This window comes from Eurypyga helias, unplaced genomic scaffold (genome assembly GCF_000690775.1).
Source record: "Eurypyga helias isolate BGI_N326 unplaced genomic scaffold, ASM69077v1 scaffold15072, whole genome shotgun sequence".
Classification (NCBI taxonomy): Eukaryota; Metazoa; Chordata; class Aves; order Eurypygiformes; family Eurypygidae; genus Eurypyga; species Eurypyga helias.
This window is the reverse complement of record NW_010236795.1, coordinates 22,850-50,391: the sequence shown is the minus strand read 5'-3', so window position 1 is coordinate 50,391 and position 27,542 is coordinate 22,850. Positions and strand designations below refer to the sequence as shown.

The following is a 27,542-nucleotide window of genomic DNA, read 5'->3' as shown; positions in this document are numbered from 1 at the left end:
AGCTGAAGTTCCATTCTGCTGACTGTAAGTAACTGCAAAAAGGGGTTTTGGGCTAGTTTTTTCCACTTCTGAAGATGACTCGCAAAAGGCAAATTTTAACTCAGGTCATGCCTTACTTTTGCTGCTTCTTGATTTACAGTTAGAAGATGCAGCTCAGGTATTTTAAAGTGACTACTGACCCGGTCACATCAGCATCACCTATCAGTTTCATTCAATGAACACAGACAATTGTGATAAAAGAAAAATAGGTTACTTTGACAGTGTAATTTTTGATGCCTTAAGATTTAAAATAAAACTTCTTATGCGCCCCTTGAAAATGTTTGTTAAGGGGGATTCTCCTTCTTCTCCTTCATTTCTGTAGTAAAACGTCAGAAATGTCATGTTCATGGTTTTGCCAGATTTGTTCCAGGAATACATACCAAAGCTTTCCACACCTTACCTGGAAGGGAGAAGCAACTTATCCAAATTTAAGGGATTATCAACCTGGTTTTCCTTCATCCTACTGACACTTTGAGTTAACTTAAAAACTGAAAATTACATGGTTTGACTTAAAAGCACATGCTCTCTTACTCAGATTTTAGTATCATGTAGTATCATGATCTTCAGAGATTTCCATGTAGACCAAACCTTTGTTTTTAATATCAGCAACATTATCATTATTTTCATGACAACTTTATAATACTGACATTTTATCATTTGCAAAACAGCTGCAATACTGAGTTGTTCTGACCTAATCTACCTAATGAAACCTGCCAAGTAAAGAAAGACTTTCTGCTTTATCTTCCTGACTGTTCTAGCTGAGTTCTATCAAATCTCTACTGTGTATTACAAATTTTTGAATGAAAACCTAACTACAGTTTAGCCAAAGTAGAATGATTTTGTTAAGTATGAGCCATGTTCTTAAAAACAGGCTTATCAGTCAGGCTCAGGTCCCATCTCCCAGTCACCGGCATACATCAGTCCCAGAAGCACTAGAACATCTCCAAATGATCCTGCTATTCAAGCACAAAACAAGGTGAAACCTGAAATGGGAAACACTGCCAAGAACTCAGGCTGAGGCAGACAGATGGTCTGAAAATTTCCATCTGAATTGTTTGGAAAATTTCAGGGAACTGAAAAGTTTTTCTGACAGGATGTCTAAGGCAATCACAGCTCTATACTTTCCTATCAACTCTACACATAGGCAGAACTCTATATATGCAGTTAGAAATATATACAAATGTTGTGTATAACATTTGCCTTTGTTTTTTGTCTGCATCTCCTCCCTCCCCCCACCCCAGCGTTCAGAGTAAATTGAGGTAGTAGTAAAAACACAGTTGTCCTATAGAGCTTCACTCGAGGAAGCATTTGCTGTTCTCATTAACTGATCTTGATTTAATTGTTCAATTTTCTGTCTACTTACCAATAATTAGGAGAAGCATAAATCTTATAATTCTTCCTTGTAAAGGGCCACAATTTGCTTAATCATGAATATTTAATCAAACCATAGCCACCCATTATGTATTTGTTTAATACACTGCAGGAACAGCATCACAAAGTTTGCATATGGGTGGCTTCATTTGTTTTGCTTTCCCATTCATTTATGACACTCTTCCCACAGGAAGGAAAAAAAAATATATAAAATTAAGGTTAGAATCCCACAAAAAAATTCATTAGGCAGCGAGGGAGTACTCACAAAGCAGCCTCCTTCAGCCCACAGTGGCTGGCTCTCCTGCAAGTCTCCCTGGGGCCAGCGAGGCGGTCAGAGAGAGCTCCCCAGTGCCACGCAGGAGTCCTACCATTCCCCTCCTGCTCTGAACAGCCTTCCAAGCATGCTACCTCTCCTCAGAGCAGCTACAGAACAACCTAGGGAGCGTCGCTTTGTCAAGCTACAACTATGAACTGAGCCTTTGTGAACACCAGCGGGGTCTCACAAGGCCTTTGCTTCTAGTGCAATGTATCTGATGCCCCAGAAAACACAATAAATGTGTTAAACACTGAACTCCTACTCATACGTATCCCCTCTCCCGAAGTTAATGAGTATGCTACCTGCAGCGTACGGCACTAGCCACAGCCGCTTCCAGGGCTGGCGCTGTTCCTGCTGCTCCTGCCATGCCTTTCTGTCCCATGTGTCTGGCACCACTGGCAGCCGTGGAGTTTGCAGCAACGGCGAAACAGCGGCACAGCAGAAAACAACTTTGCTGCTTATGATTCACCTTGAGTTTTTCCCTCCTCCTTGTTGAGAGTGAATTTTTAGAGTTTCAGCAACCTTTCTGCAACTTAAACTATTTGTTTCAAAATAGCTTACTTGTGTAGGAATCTTTTCAGGATGCTGGTTTTTTTAAGAAACAGACTGCTGACAGAAATTAATTCTCTTATACCATCATTAAAAAGTGTGTATATTGCTGTTGGTTTTATTCTTATACTTGTCCCATTTCCCTTACATAATAAATTTCATTTTATTAATTGCAATTTTATTGTTTTATTAAATGATTATTTAATATTAGTAATATTATATGTAAATATATAGATAGATCCTATTATATAAATCCTATTTTATTTCTTAATTCTTATTCCCTGCCTACAATTTTTCTCATTATTTACCTCATTCTATATAGGCATATATCCAGACAATTGAATTTATGCTTAATTTTAAATACAAAGGGTTGTCCCCGCCTATGTGAAGTGCAGCATACATGTAAGTCACACCAGGTCACAGCTACAGAGACAAAAGAGATGAGACTGATGTCAATGGCAATGATTCTAAAGGCCCTCATATTAACCGTAAGAGAAACCCCATAAAAGAAAGACTGAGAGGCATATGCCTGTTTGAAAAGGCAGACATTCTGGAATGATATAAAGTTTGCTTCAAACACTCCATCAGTGGAAATAGCCAGAAAGTAATACACACACTGGAAAAGTCCTCCTAATTTTAAACCAAGAATGGTTAGGCAAAGCATGTACCATTCTACTGAAGTACGTGGAGAGACACCGCTTTTGCAGTATGCAATGACAGTGTAAGGACAGTAGACTGCCTTCCAAGTATTTGGCTTCCAGCCTGAGGAATGGAAATAATACAATTTCAAGTATCTTACTTGATCAAACTGGGGGTCTTCTCCTCGTTGCAGAGATTTGGTCAGTGGCTTCTCCTAGAAGAAAATATATTAAATACGTATTACTTTAGATCAATACTATGATATATCCTATCAACACTACTACGGTTTTTCTGTTAGATTATTAATTTGTCTCCTGAACAATTTCATGCTGGAGACCCTGTTTCATACACAAAGGAGACCTCTGCATACATGTGACCTAACACTGACAGTGTGTCTTTAGCGTCTTCCCAAGTGCCTTCCCAAGAAAGAAAAGCATTAACCATTTATTACACCTGAGTTACTGGTGTTTACACTGACGACAAATTCTTTCAAAATCCTAAAAGCACCTGATATTTCCTCTAACAAATAACCAAGCAGCTCTATTTAGCCACATGATGTACCTGCTTGTGATAATACTACCAGGCAATACCAACGTGTCCATAGATACAGTGCATACTGAAAGAAAGGTGATTTTAGAAGAATCAAATATCACAGACCTCATTTTTATGGAAGAAAATTGTGGGAAAAATGGCTGTGTTACTCAATAGAAAAAAAGCCTATTTTTGAAATGTAAGCAAATTTTCAGGACATGTTCTAAGAATCTGAGAAGGCCAAGTAGAACTGCCCAACTCAGACTTCTGAGACCCTTTATGGCTTTTTTGTCAAGCAGACTCAATTACTGATGCATGTAGAAATACACAGTCCAGTATTTTAGATAATATGCAACAGTACAGAAAACACCAATCTCCTAAACCACAATGAAACTAAACAATACATGAAGGCAGATGACAGTCTGAAAAACATGTCATCGTCATTCTGCTCTGAATTGTACTACTGTTGCTGGGGTCTGAAATGTGCCAGCGCCTCATTCTTCTATAAATCACGCATCTTTCTTCTCCTACAGCTGCAAGATCGAGGCTCTCCCACCAGCTCAGCATGAGATTTTCTGTTCAGCTTTCAGCAAACTGTTACACTCATCAGCATCTGTTAGTGTACCAGGCAAAATACCATCACTGCCAGGGCATGTGAGATGCAAAACAAAGAAATCTGTAAAGCTGCTGAGATAATAGAATGGAGACTTGAGGACGTCTAAAGATTTCTATTATTTAATGTTTCTCTCTGGAGAAAATGTTGTCCAGTGTATTCTGCTGACTGATTTTGAAATTAATTATGCTGATCCACTTGTAATGCCAGCTGGCAAGGAGCTGGCTGCAGGGTGACTGCAGTATCCCCTGACTACCTACCAAATAGAAAAATCAACAAAATGTTTTCTACTGAGTCACTGACTTATCCAGGACATCCATCAATATTTTTCATTGTCATCTCTAATATCTAAAGTGATTCTTCCAGGTTACAATAAGGGCACAACAACTGTTGATTAGAACTGTAGAAGAGATTATTTGTAATGAATGAAATCACCATGAAACGCCATGAAATCTTGAGCCCAGAAACAGCCACATGGCACCACCCCAGGCACAGTTCTCCTCCTCCATCACTAACTCGGTGCTATCCTACCTACTTGTGTCTCACAGGAGGACACCACTTCCTTTGTCTATTGCTGCACACTGGCAAATAGTAGTGCTCACCTTCAAAAGTAGTGCTCACCTTATTTAAAAGGAAAAAGTTTCTTTTTTATGGGTCCTGGACAAATCAACATACTGAGAATTAGTGCAATATAGAAAAAAAAAAACCACACAAACCTTTTTGTTTGTTTGCTTGTTTTTTTAATTAAATTTCTGAGTCTGTTACGGAAGACTTGTGTTACCACAGAGAAGTTTCTTAAGGTCTGTTTCAATAAAAAGGGCTTTGGCACGCAGAAGCTTTGTGTTCCCGTGCCCGACACTGCCATGCTTGGCCTTCAGAGTAGTATCTAAAATCCTGCAGAAATGTAATCAGTGTTTCCGGCAGAAATGAGGAGGGGGATTCCTCGTCATATTCTTATGTGTAAGGTGAATGCAATTAAACAAGACTAAACATGCTCTGGGAACACTTGGTCCGGAACCGCAGTCCTAAAAATGCCCCAATCACCTGCTACCTCTCTCTGGAAGCACACACACCTCACAAATACATCAGTTTCTGATGAGGATGCTCCCTGGGGGCTACACTTCTGAGTTAGCAAAGATCCCGCCATTCTGACAAGGCAATATAACTCATCTCTTGCCCTCTTACAGGTGACTAGACCAGGGCTTCCCAAACCATGGTACAGTCAACTAATGAAACTGTACACAGACTTTGCGACACTTTGTCACAGCAGAAGGCATCCCCGGGATGGTGCCCAGCCAAGGACACCTACCAAAAGCCAGGAGGGCCTATACTGCCGTAACGTCTCAACGTCTCTGGTCTAGGGCTTTAAGAGGCCGTTTCCATTCCATCCTGCACCTACTGCTGATCACGCCACTTCCCCTCTCCTCGTGCTCCGGCCAGGCAGCAGCTGCCACTGCAGCTGTCTCTAACTCTTCTTGGTCCCCTGTTCAGGTTGCGGCTGTGGCTGCTTTTTCCTTTACTCCTTCCAACTGCAGAGCTGCCACTGACTCTGCCTGCAGCGACTGCAGCGAGGGCTCAGTCCGACTGGCAATAACCTCAGAAAATTGTGTATGGGGCTTGGAAATTTGAGAAAACTCAAAGTAGAAGTCATTACTATTTACTTCATTACTCATGATGAGCACTGAATAGATAACGGACTGAACAAAGATAAACAGCCAGATACAAGTATGTTTTTTGGTGTTTAAATGCTCCTAAAATATGAAAGTGTGATTACTTCCATGACAAGTGTAACAAGTGGCCATGTCAGGAAGACACTGCCGAGTAAATTCAAAGACAGGTCAACTACATGCAGGTGCTTCAAGTATCCTCTGAAAACTGCATTTTTTGCATTATGCAATAGGTAATTTCTTCACATCTAATGTAAGCAACTTGCCTACTCTATACCACTTAGTTCTAACATCCTTACAAATCATAGAAACACAGAACAGAATTACAGAATGGTTTGGGTTGGAAGGGACCTTAAAGACCATCTAGTTCCAACCCCCCTGCCATGGGCAGGGACACCTTCCACTAGACCAGGTTGCTCAAAGCCTCATCCAGCCTGGCCTTGAACACTTCCAGGAATGGGGCATCCACAGCTTCTCTGGGCAACCTGTTCCAGTGCTTCACCGCCCTTTCTGGGAAGAGTTTTTTCCTGATATCCAATCTGAATCTCCCCATTTTCAATTTAAACTTGTTACCCCTTCTAAAATCTTACAATTTCATTTTAGGCAGATATTTCAACATCACTGCTATGGCAGCTACTATATAAAACATATTTACACTCAATGGAAGACATTTTCATTATATACCAAATGTTCAGGACTGGCAAGGACAAGGTTAAAAAGTATAAAAAAGTAAAACTGCCTCTGAGTAACAGATTCCATTGCAGACTATTTACCCTGGAGATACACTTATTTAAAGGTTTTTAAAAAATCTTAAAAATGCTTTCCAGTCTCAAGGCACTATTTTATTTTTATTTATTTTCTTGCCCACCCAGTTCAGAAATGGCAAAGAGGCCCTTTTATATTATGAGTTGACTCTGAGTCTCTGTAGCTCTAATACATTCTACAGAAATGTCTTCCAAATCTTGGATGAATAGGTAGGCTGAATTTGGAGCCAAAGACTACAACCACAAAATATGAATAAAGAAAGTCTTGATTAATCTGAAAGCACCCATAGCTTTCTGAGCTATAAAAAAACCATCTGAAAATTTTCAGAAGAATGGACTCTCAATAACAACATTTGAATTTTCAATCACTAAGTTAAACATCCTTATTTATTGTCTGAAGTGCTGCCCTCAATTGTATACTCTGTGCTTGTCCATGCTGGAAACTCCTATGATATGAATACATGCTAGAGATAAGCAGTAAAGACCAGAAAGACAATTTTGCTTTTAATATGTGAAAATACTGTTTTTCAATAAAACCAAGTATTTTGTATCACCAGTGCTTACAAAACAAAGTGCTCACCCAAAATTTAATTTCCTTTCAGCCTCGTTGCTGTTGTGAAAACATGAACAGAATAAAATAGATGTTGAATATGCAATGGCAAATGTATATTGTATCACATTTGCACGCATCAACTAAATATGATATTTATAATTTATCTAAAAAATAACACATCAGCCAGACCCTCTATTCACATAGGCACACTAAAACATTTCTCCAAAGGCTGTCAGCTACTTTTAATGGTTAATATATTAATGCTTTTTCAAGGCCACTACACAAATATAATTGGGTAAATTTACACAGGAATAGCTTTTCTTGACCACCTGTCACAGGACTGAGTGTTCAGGGAAACATGAAAACAAAAGGATGTTGTAGTGCCTATTAAGCTTCACTATGTCACCGTGTTATAATGATACATAATGCCCCTTAAAGTTATTTCTAACCTCAGCAACCATTAGGCACGTTATTCCTACTGAACTGGGTATTACTGACTGAGAGAAAACCTCTCTTTTTATAAGAGCATGGAGGATGCAATTTGGTACAACATGTAACTTTTGCACTGCCTGCTCAAAAGCAGGCACATGTACTCTGAGTAGTCTGCTGGGATGGAGGAGTTACCAAAAGGAAACAGCAGAAGAATGGACCTTTTCAGGTAAAATGGTGTAGATATAGACCACATGCAACTACTACAGCTAAAATATATATAAAAGGCCAAAAAATCCCCAAGTGTTCTTTCCTGCTTACAATGAATCATCACTTTAAGCCCCAAAAGAAACTGAACATCTTTGTACTACATTCTTCTCAGCATGAAAGGAAGGTGGTGCTTTGTAGTAAAAGGTATGCTCTAAGCATATCCAGATCAACATGCTAATTTTTTAATTCTGTCATTGGTTATTTTGTACAAAAGACAGGAAAATCCATCATTGCCAAGGTGATCTGTAAATGCTTATCCAGGAGAAAATGCTGTGATGCCAATTTGCTTCCCAAGGCTGGGCACGTGAAACACTATGGCCCAGAGAAGCACCTTCCCCTCAGATGCAGCTGACCTTCCAGCAGTTGCCTCGGAAAGGGACGGTTTGTCTGCCTGGTCCCTGCCTCCTCCCTCCCAGGACGAACCTATGCTGATCCTGCAAGGAGCAGGTTCACGCAGCTGAACTTGCAAGTATTTACTTCTGGTTTGCCCCTTCAAAAACGGCTACAACAGTCTGTGGTCTCATAAAGACGCTGTTGCACTGGAAATAGTTCTGAACTTCTTGGGAAATAATTTGCACCTCTTAATTACCTTCTTACTATTTGGGAATTCCCCTACCCCCACCCCAGGAAGCCTACTTAATTTATACCTAAGCAATTAAGAGAGCCAAGGTTTTGACTCAAAAGCACAATCCGTTTACTCTGATAGCCGCCCAAATGTCGCCCACCTGGAACTTCTACGGAACAGGCAATTAGTGCTCTGTTTTCACAACCATTCTTTGCAAGTCAGCGGGTCCTCATGCCTAAAAATATAAACTACCAGTTCACTGGATGACAACAGAATCTTTGATTTCTCTTGTTGCTCTGCTCAGCATCGATTAGCTCCTAGATACCTCTTTTAAGAGACTCTGCCAGTGACCAGGGTGCACAGAAAGTAAAATAAACAGAAAAAGGGACTTCCTTTATTAACTTTGAAATCCTAAACATTCACCAAAAGGAAATTCTAAAGGCAAACATAATAAAAAAGATAGGATAATACAGCTTCAAGAAAGCACCAGAGCTCTGCATAACACAAAATTATAGACTCCAAAAATGTAAAGAAAACTCTGATGAACTTCATGAAACTTTTGAAAATGAAGTTAAAAAGCAGTGCTAACCGTACATGGTATTTCATATGGAGAAAAAACCCCCATATTTCAAGTTGCTATGAAATTTGTGTAAAAAAATTCTACATCTCTCATCAATTTTTCTTTTAGCATACTCAGGTCACAAACTACTTGTCATTACAGTTATAGCATAAAAATAATGAAAGGTGCATGTTTGGAAGACAGGCTCAGTATTACTCAGTCTACTCTTTCTTTATGCAATTACTTATTTCTTTGTAACAGCTCTTGTGTTTTGTTCACGTGGAAAAGGATGTGCCCAGTATTGCTGCATTGCTGAATACCAAACTGTGCAAGAATACATCAGTTCAGCTTCCAATCCAGGCTTTCACTCACCGGCTCCTAAGTCTTGCCTCTACATCATCCACGTCATGTACTCTTCTGACTCGGTGACAGCTTATGTCATCACATCAGGTATTACAGGATAATTTTTGTCTGATTATCACAATCTCTGCAAAAGGCATTTTTTACCAGTGCCGTCTACCAACAAAATTAAAATGTGGGCACTCAGAAATTTTGGTCATGAGAATGTTTAATCTGAAGTAACTGATGTTCACAAGTGAACATTTCAACTTTCCCAAAGCAGCATGGAACTTAAGAAAGCTCACAAAAAGCTAACATGAAAGTTTTCTTTCCTTCACTTACCTCGAGCAAACAACTCAAGACTCTCTGACATTCTTACCTAATCAGTAAAAAAATTCCCAGACATGCACTCAGCTTGGTGTTGATAATAAACGGTCACAAACTTTAAGGGAAGATTAAGTGCTGTTACAAGTATACTGGTAACTGCAAAAAATAAACCCAAACAAAAAACCTACTGCTCTCACCATTTGTATCTTCTCTAAATTTTTTCCATTGCAGGAAGGTGCTTTCTTGTAGACTGGAAGTAAAAGAATTCCTTTTACTAAGGTATTTTAAGCCCAAATAAGCTGATGGCTACCTGTGGACCAGTTCTGATGGAAATATTTTGAATACATGCTTTTGTAAATTCTGGAAAGTTGAGAAGAGTACTAAGGATGACTTTACTAAATCTGAGATAGACTCTAGCATAAGCAAAAAGAAATTTTATTGGCTGTTTATTTTCAGAATTTGGTGTTAATAGGGATGCCTTTTTAAAATTGTTACTTAATGAACATATCAAAATCCTCTGTCTAAACATATGCAAGTTGTAAGGTCTGGGCTAGTATCATAATACTTTCCTTGGTTTTCCCTAATTTTCATTACTCCAGTACTACAGCGTACGGAAAAAGAGGTGAATTTTACAATGTGTAAGTTTGATACATTTCAAAAGAGCATCTAGAAATGAAGTGTGGCCACTTAATGTTGACACCCTAATTCTATCACAGACCTGTGTTAATAGACTGACTGCTTCTGACTTAAAAACTTTCAATGTAAGGAGATAAAACTTTGTTCACCGGAACTTAATTTGCTGGGGCAAGGGAATATATTTAGTGGCATCCTTACTTATGATGAAAATTCATGAAGGACCATGATCTACAGCTTGGGAAAGAACAATAAAGTTAATATAATGGACTAACTAGGACCATGCTAATAGAATTTTACATATAGGATTGAATTTATCAGTAGTTCCAAATCCAACTTATGATTAATAGGTTAAGTTCAACACTATCAACATTCCCAATTTCTATATCTATAATCAATTATTACAGATTCAGTGATTTACATTCCTAAAAGAGTTATCGTCTAAACTGGTATTTGAATGTTAATTTGAATATTCAAAAAAATCCTCAACCACTTTAATTTAGGCATTGTTAAACTAACTACATTGGTTTCAAAGAAATGAGAAAAGCCTGACTGTATCAAGACACAAAAAGACAGTTTTTTTTGCTTAACTGATGCATTTTCCTCAGGGTGAGGAAGACATACAGGATTTACTTCTCTAAAACTAAGTAAATACAGACTTCTGTTGTTTGTGCTGAGATTACAATGCATTTTCATAAAAATATTTCTCCATAATAGGAACAAGAACATGCTGAAAATACACACACCCAGAGTAAACTATACTCCATAAAAACACTATTTGCACCTTGCTCTCAACACGAAGCCAGGAACAAAGGCTTTCTAGAGTCATACTCTTATAATTAATGTACTTTCTATAAGGCTTGAGTCAAGAGTGGCGTCATGAGATGCACTATGAGTCTCCAAGATCTTCTATCTATGAGCCTGTGGGACTGGAATAAACATGATGCTCTGAAAAGGCTTTCAATACAGTGATTTTTATAACACTTATTTTTAGCATTCTAAGAACGATAGACTATGGAGATCTGGAGTTCCATATTCACTAGCATGAAACTGCTGTTCAAAGCCCTGTTTCAGCTGTTTACCAAGGTGGCTCAGGCAGGCACTCTTCATCAGCCAATACATGTATTAAAAGGAAATACTTCAGGGCTATGCAAATACTAATCATTTCTATGAAGACTAGGTTTTTGTGACAGGAGACTTCTGTGAAATAGAAACACTGAAAGATCCTGTGATAAATTAAACAGATTTAGAAGACAAAGTCACTACTGTCAAAGTGTGTCATGTGAACAGTACTGTTCTCTCCTTTCTATCTCTAATATTACTTCTGATTCCTTCACAGAATGGGGAATGTGCAGCTTCCATCTTGAGCTCACTACGTCCTCCAAGTTATTACAAGAGACCTTATTACAAGGTCCTCATCATCAGTCAAACCTTGTGCCCATGGTGAAAGCCATGCTAAAAGGCTTTACGGGACCTTTGTGTTCCAAGCAGTGGATGAGGCTCCTTCTTTTAGTACATTTATACAGAACTGGTAAAATGCCATAAAAAAAGGTAGGTTGGGAAGGGTTGGCCAGTTTCCCATATTTGCAAGACTTGGGAATAAAAATACCGGATTGGCAACAGACCTCTGTAAAAGGTAGAGGAGAACAACGGAGAACACCTGTCTGGATGCCGACAACCAGAATACCCTACAACCAGGCAGGCCAGGTGTCGTACCTGTTACAGAGTACTGAGACACAGCTGCATGAGAGAGAGAGACTCAGTTGTTTCTGATACAGAACTGCCCACGATCCCACTCTTTTCCCAGTATCTTAACCTCCATGGGAAGCACTAAGGAGGACTTGCTTCATTTACAGTGAGGTGAGCTGATGAAGTGCTCACCTGGCTTTGCCACTGTCAGGGCCCAGAAGGGCTGGCCACAGTGGCCAGGCCTCCCCACGGGGACAGCAGAGCAGGGCCTGGCAACCAGGGCCTCTCCCAACACTGCAGCCAGGAACGGGGTCAGGATGTGGGCCCGTGGGTGGGCCTGGGTCCCCAGGGCCCATGGCTGGCCAGGGCTGTGGGGAACTGGAGACCAGCCCAGCTGTGGTGTGGCTGTGGCAGGGACTGAAGGCCACAGCACCTGGAATGGAGTCCTGGGCTGCGGGCAGGGATGGGTGAGACTCAGAGTAGGCCATTAAAGCTTATTAGTGCCTTCAGGGCACTAATCGCTGGTTACCCATTCAGAGTAATGTGACCTAATTTAATCAAAGCTATAGGAAGCCCTTATCAGTTGATTTGAATAAATTTAGAGTTGTAATTGCAGGGCTGCTCCAGGCACAGCTGAGAGCTCTGTAATCAGGAACCACATTTCACTTAACCCTCAGACAGCCTGGGGTAATAAACAACAGCTACTGACCCCGGTAATGGTCTGCTGTCTTGCAGCCACTGCTGCTTTAATGTCAGGTAGCTACATAATGTCATGAATTATATGTTTATTTTCACAGAACAGACCAATAGATGAGAAAAATCTGTATTTTTAAAGTGAACTCAAGAAATTGATGACTGCCAGTAGTCAGTTCTCTTTAAACTTCCTTTATTTTGGGTTTCTTGGCTATGTATTTATCTCAAAGACTGTAGCTGTACCACAAAAGACATGTCCCCATGTGACTTCATCTGAAGCTTTTTCCTCCCAGTTACTGGCATCGATCTGACAGATGCTGAAGAGGATCCAGAGAGCTCTTGCAGAGGTAATGTCAGCCTTCACTATTCTTTTGCTACAAGTATGATGGCAACAAAATCCTTCGCCTCCACCCATACTACATGTCCAGCTAAGGAAACAAGACCTTGTCGGATCCATTTCCAAATTGGGAAGGTAGCTATGTGAAGTACAGAAGTTTTTCTCATATTTGTTATGCCAGCAGACATGCAGGATCAAATATGGCATAATTCAAGCTGTCTGACGTGTAAACTGTACTCAGGCCCAGAAAAGAGCACAAATTTAACCTTAAAAACATACAGCAACCCTAATGAAGCAGTACCTCATTGACTTCAAACATGACTCTGAAAGCATGCAAAGGATGAAGCAGTTGCAAAAATACGGAGAGGTATCTCTTCAATTAATTGCTACTTATCTGGCAAGATCATTACCAAAGTAGATACTTCATTTTCATTCAGTCCTTTCATTCAATCCATTCAGTGCTATGGCTGGCCTGAGATGACTGTAGTATGACTTTAATTTTCTGGATAGTGGTAATAACCAATATCCTTTAAAAGACATAAAAATGTGATTAGGGCCATGTGGTAGGCTCTGTGCTATATTTGCAAGCATCGGCCAACACGTGATATAGTGTGACAGTCTTGGTGACCTTGGATTGAATCTGCCTTCCAATGCTAAATCCTCTTAGGGATTTGAACCATCATACACACCATATGATCCTCCAACTATACCCATGTGGTAGTGAGGCCCAGGGATGGTGGTTGAGACCACTGCTTTGCTGAAGTGATTTTTGAAACACAGAGGTTAGCCGCTGGGAAGTGCGTAAAAAGTAATAGAACCAAGGGGACAATCCACACAGAAATCAAGCTTAGTCCTTAGGTATGGCTGGAAGTTTAATAAAATATTGAGACCAGCTGTGTCTAAAAAAACTGACCTGTGGTACAGTCAATGACCTGCAGGAAAGAAACTACTGAGCTGACACATGCTGGGAGCACTAGGAGATGGGGCATTTTCCCGAGGACAGTGACTCTCCTCAGTCCTCCAGACAGACAAACAGAGCTCTGCCCCATTCAACAAGACACTTGACGCAGCCACTATAACAGAGTCTTAGGGCTCCATACAACAAAGGGATTGTATATTCAGGTTACATATCGAGTAGTTAAATTAACATGGTGTGTAAATGCTCCAGTTTCTTATGACTAGGTGAAAATACAGTCCTCAGTTCAGTATAATAGTGAGACATAATTTTATAAGAAAGTATCTTAAGTACTTCAGAGACAATTATTGAAATTATAGATGATTATTCTTAACATCCTACACATCATTTCTCACAATATAAGACAGTTATTCCACTCATATTTATTTACGTAATTTAAATACTACATAAAAAATACAGTAGAAATAAAGAGCGATGATATGTTAGATATAGAATTATGATATCATGAACTATGAACTCCTTAGGGTTGGGATGGACTGCTCAAATGTTTTACAGAATTTTGAATTTTTACAGAATTTCCCTAGTGTTTTTTTCACAAACACTAGTGGAATAAAACAATTACATTAATGACTAGTGACATAATCGTTGAGTGATACAAAGTGACATAGAGGTGGTTAGAGACTGATGACAATAGGAATCTGACATGTTCATAGGATTTACAGAAGGTCCTAGGGAAGATGATTTTGTATGGGGAAAAAAGGACAGCATTTTCAATATACACTTGCATAAGATTATTCATATGAAGTTTTTCTCTTTTTAATTTATCTGAGCACACATACACTGAGTGGTTAGTTACAACAGAGGAAGGCAGTTTGCCTTTCTACTTTTCCATGAAATTTGTTCCTGACAGCAGGTCCTGCTTGTGTCCTGTGAATAAATAGGGCTCCGAGGTCCCTGTGTATGCCAAACTATTCATGAGGACTTCAAATGTAAAAAATGTGTAATGCTAATGTGTTTCATTATAGATGAGAACAAAGGAGTCATTCCTCATGTGATGCAGCTGGAGTTTTAGCCCATGTGAAACAGAAAATTCTGCATTACAGCTGTGTGATTAAACTGTTTGGTATTATTACAGCCTGCACAACTCTCACTGGTTATCACAGCTCAGCCCTTGAAAACCAAAAACTCTTCTACTTCCTTTTCTCCCAAGCCAGTCCTGAGCATATTTCTTCTGCAGTGCCCTGAGAAAGAGAAGCCTAAATTAAAGCTAATCAGACAGCAGTGCCACTCTATGTGCTGGTTGGTCAGCCCTCTCAAAAACTAACTTGCATTATTATTGCCCTTTCAAAGTCTTTCTAACCACCTGCTTGGCTGTTATGAACAGCTCTGTTATGATATAGGGCTATACCTTAATGTCATTGAGCTTCTGATGAAATGGAAGTAATAAATACACTAGTATCAACTGCATCACCACTTTCATTTTTTTTCCAATGGCCAGATATACCTACCTAATAAAAGCAGAAAGTTATAGACAGAAAACATGAATATGCTCAGTCCTAATCCTATAATGAGTAAATTTTCTGTTCTTGAGTTCAGCATTCAGAGAGATCCTGAATTTAGACAAGCTCAGTGAAAGAAGACGCTTGCAGGAGAGAAGCATAATGAAAGTTTACCAACAGCTAAATTAACCATTAAACACTGTCAATGCCTGTAGCTCACTATGTTTTATCAACGTCTACAGCTGTGTGTAAGTACTGCTGAAAGCCGTATTTAAAGATTAGCCTGATCAGTATGCACAGGATGAATTATTACCCTAAGTGATAATCAACCGTCCTGAAAAGGAAACTATTTTCTGGGGTTTTTCCATACAGTGTTAAGATATGTAAGCACATTTTATCATATGAACTGGCAAAAATACTTCCCTGGCTTCCTCACTCTAGCTTCATTTTAAGGTTGCCACTGCTTGAAAAAGATCAGCAGTACTAAAATATCAAATTGTGTTTGTAAGTGAAGCAATGCAAAGTTTACAATGTAAACTGATAAAAATGTAAATATGAATGCAATCAGCTGTAAAAAAAGGTCTGCAGGAAAAATTCTTAATATTCATTATTCAGGAAAACAATTAGCTACAGAAAAGAAGCAAGAAATTATTAAAGGTTATCAAGAAGAAATTATTTACATTTCATTTATTTGAATTTAATTTTATAAACTGGAAAATCTCTTTTAATTAATTTTGCCATCAAATATCTTTAATTTGGATGAATGTAACTTGACAATCTGGGTACAGTAGTTTAATCATTACAAATTAGCCACATAATTGTGAACTTAGTGTAATTATTGAAATGTTTGTTATGTTTCACAGACCCTGAAGAGGTGAAAAAATTGACCTGAAATGCCAAACAAAATATTCTCTAGACAAAGTTAAAGAAATCACATGTGGGAACAAAAGGTTTCGATTCTAACTTGTTAAAGCCTTAGCAGTGCAGACTTGACGTTCGATTCATGCCTAGAAAACATATTAACCAGGGAGTACGTTTTTATGATGATCACTGCCAGATCCAGTAACCAAAATGTCAAATCATACTTGGTTGACGGCCAAGGCAGCAGGAGGAGTAGGTGACAATGCCCTCTGCTTTCTTTGCCACTGGAATCTTATTATCCCAGCCGAGATTCCATGGGGCTGCAGGAGGGGGTGGGTGGTGTGCCCTTCGCTGCTGCCCGAAAAAATATCAAAAATTTTTTGTGCCTTTCTAGCATCTGAAACTCAAGGCAGGACACAAACCTGGTTTTCCACCAGAGCACTGTAATTTACAGTTAGGCCCTCTGTACATCACAGAAGAAAGAGAAGGATGTATCAAACAGGCATATGGAACCCAAAGAAACTGGGAGAAAAACTCAAAAAAGCAACACTGAAGATAGTAAGAAAGGATAAGCAGGCAAAATGTGTGTATGAAAAAAAAAAAATCTAGGTAAAAAGTGCATCAGTAAGTCTTTAATTTAATCCCATAGTAATTTAAGAGCTTGAATCTGGGCTAGAATTCATGATAAAAGAGAGAAAAAAGCAATTACATTATAACCAGATCATTTTAGCTTCTCTAAAAGGTACCTTAAGTATTCATCACGCATTAAACTGTCATATCTTGTAATGACTTAGAGAATTCACACTAGAAACATCTCAGTGTTAGAGCACTTCACCAGTTTGATTTTCTTTGAAGTGCGTTTGAGTTTAATTAGAACAGAATCTTCAAAGAGCTCACCATTTGACTACCTATTGTGAAAAAAGGCCAAAGGGTGGCTCTGCACCACCAATTTATAACCTTTGTCTCACAAATCCCTGGGACTTCCTGGTCACAATTATAACCAGTAGAGTAGAAATGTGGGAACAAAGCTGCTACACATCCAATAGCTACCCCACAAAAAAAGGTGGACTTAAATTCTTAGCCATTATTCCAGAATAATTTTTGCCATTTTCCCTTGTCACTTCTTTCATTACAGCCTAGTTATTTCAAGATCATTTTGACTGAATGTCTACAAAAACGTGCTTACACACTTGTCACAGTCACCCTCAAACAGCAGCATGCCATGACTGCTAAGTCCTGTTAGTGTTAATAAGATGTATGTCACTGAATTATTGTTAATGTCTCACGGTTAGACCCCTGTGAGAAATACGTCCTGAAAATGTTGACATGAAGGCCGTGACATTACAGTCCCTTGTTGTATTTTTATATTCTGTGTTGAATTTACTAAATAAAATTTCACTGAACCACCTCTTGAGTAAGGTAAGATCAACATTGATAGTCATAGTGTCACAAAGCGACAAAAATAATACATCAACACACAGCAACTCAAAATCATCTTAACACAAGGTGAAATGGGAATAAATCAGAGTCACTGGTTCATATCTATGTCTGAAATATTACATGCAGAGGGTAGTGTTTAAGAGTAACAGAGGTGATGCAAGGAAAGTATGTTCTCAGGGCTGGTCTTTGTTGTTTCCCAGATCTTTTCAAGTGATTTTACAAAGCATTTTGTCTTGAAATTTTAAGGATGTCCACTCTGTGTCACATGAAGATTGGATGGTAATAAACAGCTACTGGCATTGTTTTTTAAAGGACCTGCACTACGACTGTCAGTTTATTCTACTTTTTGCAATTTGGAGGGGACTCAGGAAAGAAGAAGAAACAGGATCTTTGTCAAAATATTCCTTCCTGTTAGCTTTTCTTTTTGTGTTATTTCCAAATTATGTAAGTTATTTCTGTCATCTTACATCTACCTAATGTTTCAGAGGAAAGTCTGGAAAAACTTTCCAAGCATCACATGCTTCTGAATCTAAATCGAGACGTAAAGCTAAACAGATGCCATCAGAATCAAAACAATCTTAATTTTACTGTTCAGACTATCCAGACCTTAAAATGGGGAACTGAACCAAGTATTCTGTGTTTTGCTTTATAACAAACGTGTTACAAGATTTTATAAAAATCCTCTTACAGCTCAGAAATACAGGTTCTTGATAATTTGTTTTTCTTTAGTACTACCTTGTCAGAGCTAAAACTTAGGCTACAGAACAGTGCTTCCCTAATCAAAATACAAGAAAAGTATGTAAAATACAGTCTCAGTTGAAAATACCAGGCTCCCAGGCCTTCAGTTACAGAAGACAATTTGCCACAGACATACCTGTATGTTGAATTTGCCTAAAATATAAATAATGACAGCTCTGTGACTGACTGTGCAAGACATTGTAATGTAGCTCCTTTTTCATATGCTGCATGCTTTTTCATAGCTGGAAAACAGGTGCTATAGCACTTTGTTAGGTTATGAAACCTACTACAGTTAGAACTAAAATAAGAACAAGCCGTGCTATAAATTTTCATGTTTTAGCTGAAAACCAGTAATGCTGAGAAATACTGTTTCTGTCATATTTCAGCACTTTCTCAACTATTTTGACTCACATGATCACTCTCCCAGCTGTGAAATCTATGCTGGCTGACACCCCTTCTGCCTCTCAACTGCACTAAGACGTGCCCGTATTTCAAACAGAAATAAAACAGTCATTCCTTTTCATGTTACCCCTTTGGCATATCTCGCATACCTCTGTCCTCTCCCACAACTTCCTAATTGCCATAGTAGCGTATCTTACAGTTTGGGAAACACTATCAAACTCCAACGCATATTGCAAGCGAAATACTCCGCATTTCACAGCAAGCACGCCCGGTTTAAAAATAAATTCAAAGCAAAATACATATTTACTTAGAGGTTTTTTTTTTTACTCACAAGAGGTTCTGCCATGATGATGCGAATCTTGCGTTCAGCCTGCGTAGTGAAGTTAACAAACAAGCTCTTCAGGACGTATTCGCCTGGTTTACTCTCTGGGTCAACGTTGATAGGCAACATGGCTGGAGGTCCTTTTTCTCTCTGTGTACCAGGAACAGGTGGGACAGGTGGCTTGATGTATCCGTTACCAACTGGAGAAGCTGAAATGTAGAAAAAGCATTTACTTCTGGGTAATTCAACATGACTTAACTTTTCCAGAGCATCCCACTGGCCCAGTATTCTGTGAAAGTAAAACTGAAGACCAGCTGATAATGAAAAAAAATACACAATACATAAATATAATTTCCATGGTATAGTTACAGGTAAAATTTACATATTCTAGACTTGAAGAAGAAATCATAGATGAAATCTCATGTATTAAAATTCAGTACCATTTACTATGGAGTACATACAATCTGGGGTTTTTTACACAGTAAGACTTGCTGACAGGTACCTAACTGTCAGAATAGCATCCTCATTTCTTATCCTTTATCTCGCAGGCCAGATCTATAACTCAGCTGCCAAATAACTATATTATTATTTATTGCTATTCAAACTGGCCTATTCTTGCAATAGTCAGGAGTCTGATCTTTAGATTAAGGTGAGCTGTAAATGGCCTGATTTTCCTCTCATTTATACTGAGGTCAATAGAGAATGACTCCTTTAGAAACAATGCATTTCAGCAGTAAAAATCTTATATGAAGAGTCAGACACACGATGTTTTCCATAGCCAAAAAAATGTTCACTATGTACTAATTTTCCTGAAAGTATCACAGAATCACTAAGGTTGGATAAGACCTATTAGATCATCCAGTCCAACCATCAGCCCAACAGTACCATACCCACTACACCACGTCCTCAAGTGCCACGTCTGCACGTTCCTTGAACACCTCCAGGGATGGGGACTCCACCACTTCACTGGGCAGCCTGTTCCAGTGTCTGACCACTCTTTCAGTGAAGAAGTTTTTCCTAATATCTAATCTAAATGCTACAGTCCAATTTGGCACTTGTGAGATCACATGTGGAGTACTGTGTCTGGTTTGGGGCTCCCCATGCAAGAAGGACACTGCTATTCTGGAGCTGGGCCAAGGGAGGACGACAGCGATGGTCAGGGACTTACATGCTTGCTACGTGAGTACAGGCTGAGAGTGCTGGACTGCCTCAACCTTAAGAAGAGAAGGATAAGGGGAGTCTACCTAATGGAGTACAGCAAAGATGGAACCAAACTCTTCTTTGAGCACCAGTGACAGGACGAGAAGCAACAGACAGTAATTGGAATGCAGGACATTCCAACTGAAAGCATGGAAAACTTTCCACTCCAGTTGAATTTTCATTCTAGTTGGTGAGCAAAGGTTGGACTAATGATACTCCTGACATTCCTTCCAATTTAAATTATCCCATGATTCTGTGAATTCCCCACAACCAATATCAAGATATTATGTACTAGGATTAGCTCTACTTACTGTTTTTCTGGGAAACTGAAGGACCAATAAATTGAAGTACTAGGAAACCAAACCTTATTAATACAAATATTACCATTCTATGTGCAAAATGTCCAGAGGTTTAGCTCTTACTGGCAATAAAAGTCATGTCTGGTCTTCAGGCAGGTAGCACCCCCTGTTAGCGTGGACAGAGGCTTGAAAAGTAGCACATTAAGTAACACTGGGAAGCCCAGCCATTAGCCACTCTGAACGCAATGGAAGTGTCGTAACACCCATGTGAGCACTGCTGATGACTGGGACAGGGGTGCCTTAATGCAACATAAGCTGCGGAAAATACTGGGAACTAATACCACTACAGCATTTCCCCATAGCTCTGCATTCCAGTGTTACACTGTTATGTTGCATCCAAGTTGCAAAGAAGGAAAGAACGAAGAATGAACTACAATGATGGACGACGCACATCTGTCAAATACTACTGAAAGTAACTGTCAACTATTAATTGCATGAGATTGTTATAAGAACAAATGAGATATCAGATCTTTCCTAAGTACTTTAACACTTCACTGCTGTAAAAAAAAGATAGAACTAAATCCCAAAGACCACATTATAGTTTAAGGGTACTGAAGATGTGGCAGAATCAAACCCCACATTTATCCACTGAAAAATAAAAAAAAAGATGCACTGGAGTAAAGAGAACATATTTTCCTTTAGAAAAATCAAAGTTTAGAAGCACATTATATGACTGCAATGCAAGACAGAAATGCTTTTGTTCATGTAGCTATCATTCTGCAAGTGTAACACATGCATGCTTCACTCTCTGAAAAGAATTCACTGACTGACAAGGCCTGCCAGCGCGCTTTCCCACAGCAGCACCACTCCTTCCACTCTTGATGGATGCTTCCTGAGAGATTTGTCTCCTGTAAAGTTTCACTTGAGTTTTGAGGGCAAAAGCATCATCACGGAGTTTTGTTGGCATTATGACTCTTTGCATAAAATAACGTGTAGAGAGCAGTTCTATGTCTGTATTACACAGAAACGTTTCTAAAAATACCCTGTTGTTCTGAATAATAATCTACTTCAAAGTAATGAAGAAAGAGCCACCAGAGAAGGCAGCGTGAGCGCTGCTCCTCTCCTGTCATCACCTTGGCTCTCCTGAAGTTTAAGCATGAAGACAGTGGGATGCAAAGGGTGAGATGCAAATTTGCATGGACTATCAAATACACTAAGTGATGGAAATTTCTCCACAAATAGCTTTAGGAAGGAGTCAGACAATATTTTTACAATCACTAATATATTTGCCAAATGCGTGGTTCTGACTGGCCCACATCTATCCATGAAATCACTTCTATCGCCAAGTGCTCAGTCAGGAAAAATATATTTTTGTGAGCAGTGGAACCCATTTTCTTAAGGATTTGTGCAGTAAAAGCCCTGCCCTCCCCGCTGCCATCATCCCAAGCCCCCCAGCTGTTCCCAGGCTCCCTCCCGAGCTCTGCGCCCGGGCCCGGGCAGGCTGCCCGCCAGCCAGCCTCTGCCAAGCAAAACACACTCGGGCTGGGCCGCCCGCCTCTGGCCAGCGCAACCATCCCAGGCTCCCTGCTAAAGGAATCCGTAGGAATCTAACCAAATGCAAACCTGCCCTCTGCTCCTCAGGCAATTCTGGTATCAAGTGGCTACTGAGTTCAAAATTTGCTAGGAAGGGACGTGCAGGAGGGTGGAAGGAAGGCAGCAAGGCAGTGCGTGAGGCCAGGCGTGTCTTGCATCCTTACGAAATTAAGTTTAGGAACACCCAGTCCCACTACCTGGGAGCTGCCAGGCTTACCTTCAATCATCGTGGCATTCAGCCAGGATTTTGAGACTGGAATTTAAATCCACACAGTCATTGTTAGCAGAAAGCATTTTAAGAACAATGCTGTTAGGTTTGTGACACAAACTGATCTAACATGTTTTTTTTTTTCCAGACATCTAACCGAAACATGCATTATCTGCGCACTGTAATAGAGAAATGCAATTATTTGTGAGATTTGTCAGTGCACCAAAAATTTTTATTCTCGCTCTTCTCTGAAATCCAGAACTGTAGAGCCCTTTCCCCAAAGGAAAGAAAAAGGATATCCTGGGGGTTGACACCTATCATTGCTATAGCAGTTACAGCTGTTATAGAAATGACTGACATATTTAGTCATTTAGTTCAAACTTTTAGAAGATCATTTTGTAGCTGCTAACTCTATATAAGCATCTTCCGTGTGGAAGTTAACGCTGCCAACAGTGTGTAGGTTCTGAGTTCATCATGGTCATTAACTATCACATACAGGTTTGGCTTTCCAATGCATCTTTTCCGTTCCACTATCTCAAGCATTTGCATATGCTTCATATTTGCATTGCAAAAATCTGGCCCGGTGACTAGACTATCATTGACATCCATACTGATGATGTATGAACAGAATATTCTTTTTCCTGGACTAAGATGCTACAAAGTTCATGAAAACAAGTTGCCTCTGAGACATAAAACTGGAAATCAAGGACTCAAAATTTAAGGAATAGCTGCATTAAAGCCACCCCTGATTGGCCCCTTTATGTTGACACATTATAATGTGGGCCTTAAAAATAGCAATAAAAAAAGATGTGTCCATTCTTGTCATCTATGCCAGTGAAACACTGCTCCATTAAATAAAAAGGCATAGTTTTTACATGAGAAATCACCACATACAGTCCGTGTGGGTTTGTGCAGAAGATATCTGGTGGGGGTGGGAGGAATGGGTTTATGCTCAATTCCAAATATTTATTTCACTGACAAATTAAGTTTTTACTATCCAAATTCAAAATAATAACATTGTACAAAGAGAAGTAGCAGAACAGACCACTGAAACATTTAGTTTGAACTCCCAACATACTGATGGGAACAGCATTAAACTAAACCCTTCACCTAGAGAAAAGCAGCTCCTTCCCAAGGAAGGAGAATGAATGGTGATGCACATGCAGGAGACCACGGTAACCCTGACGCCCAAGGGCCCTGCAATCGCAGGGAATCTGCGGGTCAGTTTTAGTTAGTTGTATACATATTTGAAGCTCCTCTCCTAGAATAATCTGTAAAAAAGGATTAACTATGCTTAATCATATGACCTTATGCTATTAAGATGTCTGCACCATTTGGGGGTGAAATTCTGTCTGAGGGTTACTTCTCTCAAACAGCCCATTTTCTTGTTTCCAAGATACGTATCCTATTTTTCTATTGTGTCTGCAGAAGGTGTATTTCAAATTATACTCTTTTCCTACAGAATATTTTCATTTAGTTCAGGCTGTAACCGTAAGATTTTTTTCAATGTTACGTATTTTTAAACAATTAAAACCAAGGAGGAAATATGGAAGTAGCAATGCAATATTACACACAGTTGCCACCAAAACCATATAGTACTGACAGAGAAAGGATTACTGAACTAAAATCACTGCTAATTTTTTTCCTGTATTGATCATTTCCCTGATCAGAGAAATAGCTGTAAAAGAGCACAGTAGTTTTAACACACACGGTCACTCAGCTGATAATGGGCATGAGTTCAAAATTAAATTATCATAACAGAGTCTCTGTTATGACTTAAACCACAGGTACTTTTCTTAAAGCTCTAAGATGCAACAAAACAATCATAATGCACAAGCCAAGAGTCTGTGCTACACCACATACAACTTCATCAAAATACAGCTACTGAATTTTTAGTCTCTTTATCCAGAAGAAACAGAGATTTGCGGGTTTTTAGTTAACTGTGTCCAATCTACACGTCAGCGACAGCACACAAACTAATAACAGAAACCAGCACACATATTTGCAGTATTTTCATACCTACCGAGCCCCTTTATAAAGCCGATCACACTGGATTTTCTCCAACATGCTACTGTAATATCCATGAGCCTGTGAATACCTGGAATGTTCCACTCCTTCAGTTAGAAAAGTTAGAATCCTTTTCTAACTAAAAATCAAAAAGGAAATTAATTGTTTCATAATCCAGTTTCATACCTCACTGTAATTTTATCAGCACTGAGGCTGACATTGCTTGTAGTTTTTTGGGTTTGTTTTTCAATAGACAAGTGCTGAAGACCTACAATGTGTGAGCTAGGGCAGGCCTCCGGATCGGATCAGCCTTTCCATAACCAAAGGGGTAATTTTTAGCTTCAGCGTATGATGATGACCACTCACAGAGTGGCTGCATGTCTATATTTATCCACAAGTACATACTATGCTGACAGATTAGCGAAACTACTTCAGGCACTCCAAGAACATGAGACAGGATAATGGAGTTCGACATAAACAAACCGTGCATATCGAGCACACGTATTATCATACAATCCAAGCTGAAAGCAATTACTATAGAAATGCAAAGCACAGAGACAACACAGGGCAGGTTTTGTTTTGTAACTAATGCCTTTTGGCCAAAAGTACATACAGTTTAAATTCCTTGCCATAAAACCAACCCAGTATCTTCTTTTCCCATGCCAAGAGGCAGTAAGAAACCACATACCCCAAAGGATAATTAAACATCTAATGAAGTAACTCCTAAGAAAATTTGCTTTAAAACTGCAATCATAATATTAAAAGGAAAACACATTATTAAATAAAGCCTGAAGAATTTAAGTTACAAGGATATGATAATGTACCAGGGTTACCAAAAGGTGGCTTTTTCACCCTTTGAAGGAGAACATTCCCAATTAGTTTGAGCTTAATAGACAAAGAGAATAAAATTCAAGGGAAACTTTTGCTGAATGAAACAAACTAAAAGTCTAGGACATCTATTTTTGTAGATCTCCTAGTAGAGATCTACTGATGCTACTAATGTCTGATCTTTTTACGTTTCTGATCCTCTCTTAGGAGGTTTTGCACTCAAAAATGAAAGACCAGGAAGAATTCAGTGTACATCAGAGTCCCACATGCAGACTATTTGGAAAGTAAAAGTGTAAGTTATGGTGATACTGATGTTACTCTTTACAGGGAATGAATTTCATGCAATGTGAATATTGGCCTACTTTTTTTTTTTTTAACTGACTATTTTCCATTTATTATTAAAAGAGTTGATAAACCAGGGAGCAAATAGACCCTTCTTAAGATACTCCTCCCCTCTTCTCAACAGCATGCTTACCTAAATATATTTAAAACTAATTCTAAGTGTAAGAAAACCTGGTTTTAAGGCCTACACCAATTTCTAAGGTCCATATCAAATCTGCCATAAGAATCTGGCATAAGCAATAGCACTACCTTTTACACTTCCAACTGTAGTGAGGCTGGCATGCATTTTCCTAGGATGGAGAGGTCTGTAATTATCATTTGCATATGTATGTCCCAGGCAGAGAGTATCAGCTGTGGAGCTTTGATACCACCGTGCTGCAAAGCTTCCTCTATTTTAATAAAAAATGTAAAATAAGCAGTAAACAAAACACGTACGCGAATACTCATATTGCACAGAATTGATTCCCTGTGAAGGCTCATTTGCAGGTGAAGGAATTCTTTGCAGTCAAAACTTCAGTCACTGACAGCATTTTGTAGACACAGACACTAGATACAAGCACATGCAGACAGTAAGACCTTACAAGAGTCTGTATTTCAAAAAGCTCAAACATATTTTTCCTCTTACTGGAACAAAGTGGTCTCCAAAACACAGAATAGAAATCTCAGTGAACTTGTATTTTAAATCTCCAGGCTGAACATTCTGCCTAAAACTGTTGTTCAAGCAACTACCAGCAGAAGACACCAGGTTCTTCTGTGCAGCTGTCTTGACACAAGAACACGACATAAAATTATCACAATTCATCCTGTGTTTCAGATGCCTGTTTAATGCAAATACAGGATTCTTCAGGAAGAGTTACTTTGGTTGACCAATCAGATAGATGATCAGCACTATAACAAAGACAAAACCCAACAATTCCATGCAAAACAAGTCTGGGAACAGCATGTAAATCCCTATGCCAGGGGAAATACTATCTAGTCTAGAAGATAAAATGGAAGAGGTCATGAGGGCAATGGAGAAAAGTATGAAAGAAATTTAACATTCTGGAGCAAAACAGCTCATTCTGAAAACAAGTCTGAAGGGAATAACAGATTTGGGAGGATTTCCAGAAAGGTGGTGAGGGATGACATAAGCTCTTCCAAATGGAAATTCTCAAACTAGTTGATTATGCTGAAACTGTAAGGAAAAAAAGGCTCACTTACAAATTTCAGATTCCTCCATTTCTTCAGACAGGCGTCAACAAAGTCATTTATGTAAAATGGCATGGGGAAAGAGAAAGGACAGAGATGTCTTTCTTCAGTGATAAAGGCATTCCAGGATTTCATCACAGATTTAACTGAAACGAGGCCCACGTTTCAAATTATTTCTATCCAAAGACTTAGTGAAAAAATGCTGTTCTCAGGTTTAGATATAGTTATTCCACTCTATTCAGAATTCTTGTTTAACTGCAGAATAAAGTTCCAATGCCCACAGACTCGGTTGGGAAATCCTTCTCCAAGCTTTCTATTCCTTTCGCTATAACAAGACAGCGTAAATTCTTTGTGAACACAAGGAACAGCAAAGCCAGAGAACAGGAGACCGATTAGTGCATCCACTAAGAAGTGGCAGAGTTGCCGATGAAGTGGAGGCTTTGGCCAACCCAACTACTCTAGCCAAGAAAAAGGAAGCTTGAACTTCATGTGTGTGCGTGCGTGTGCATACACATGCCATTCTGCAATTTATTTTCAGTATCTTCTGGGTTGTTAGAACCATAGGCCTAAAACAGAGCATATGATATCCTCAGTGAGACTGGGCATTTCAGGACAGAAGGCTAGGTCCTTGCAGTAAACGCATTCTGCGCTTCCTTGAATCAGGGGCGGACAATGATTTGCAGAACAGAGCCTCAAAGCAAGTCCTAGATGTGGTCATTTCTTAACAATCAGGTCCAGTCCACTGCAGGACAGAAACAAAATGCAGCATCCATGGAAATAAGTGTATGGCCACTCAGTAGACCTGATGGATTCTGA

The 27,542-nt window shown here is 39.2% G+C and overlaps 1 protein-coding gene across 1 annotated transcript in view; it reads right to left on the bottom strand.

Moving 5' to 3' along the window:
- Positions 1-27,542, bottom strand: part of LOC104506314 (protein furry homolog) — a gene marked incomplete at its 3' end in the record, with an annotated part of 101,382 nt that overhangs the window by 51,502 nt on the left and 22,338 nt on the right. Inside the window, exons 3-4 of the mRNA XM_010147231.1 lie at positions 19,071-19,270; positions 3,075-3,128 (exon numbers count right to left, since the gene is read on the bottom strand). Coding sequence (XP_010145533.1) covers positions 3,075-3,128; positions 19,071-19,270 — 254 coding nt within the window. The remainder of the gene's footprint in view (positions 1-3,074; positions 3,129-19,070; positions 19,271-27,542) is intronic.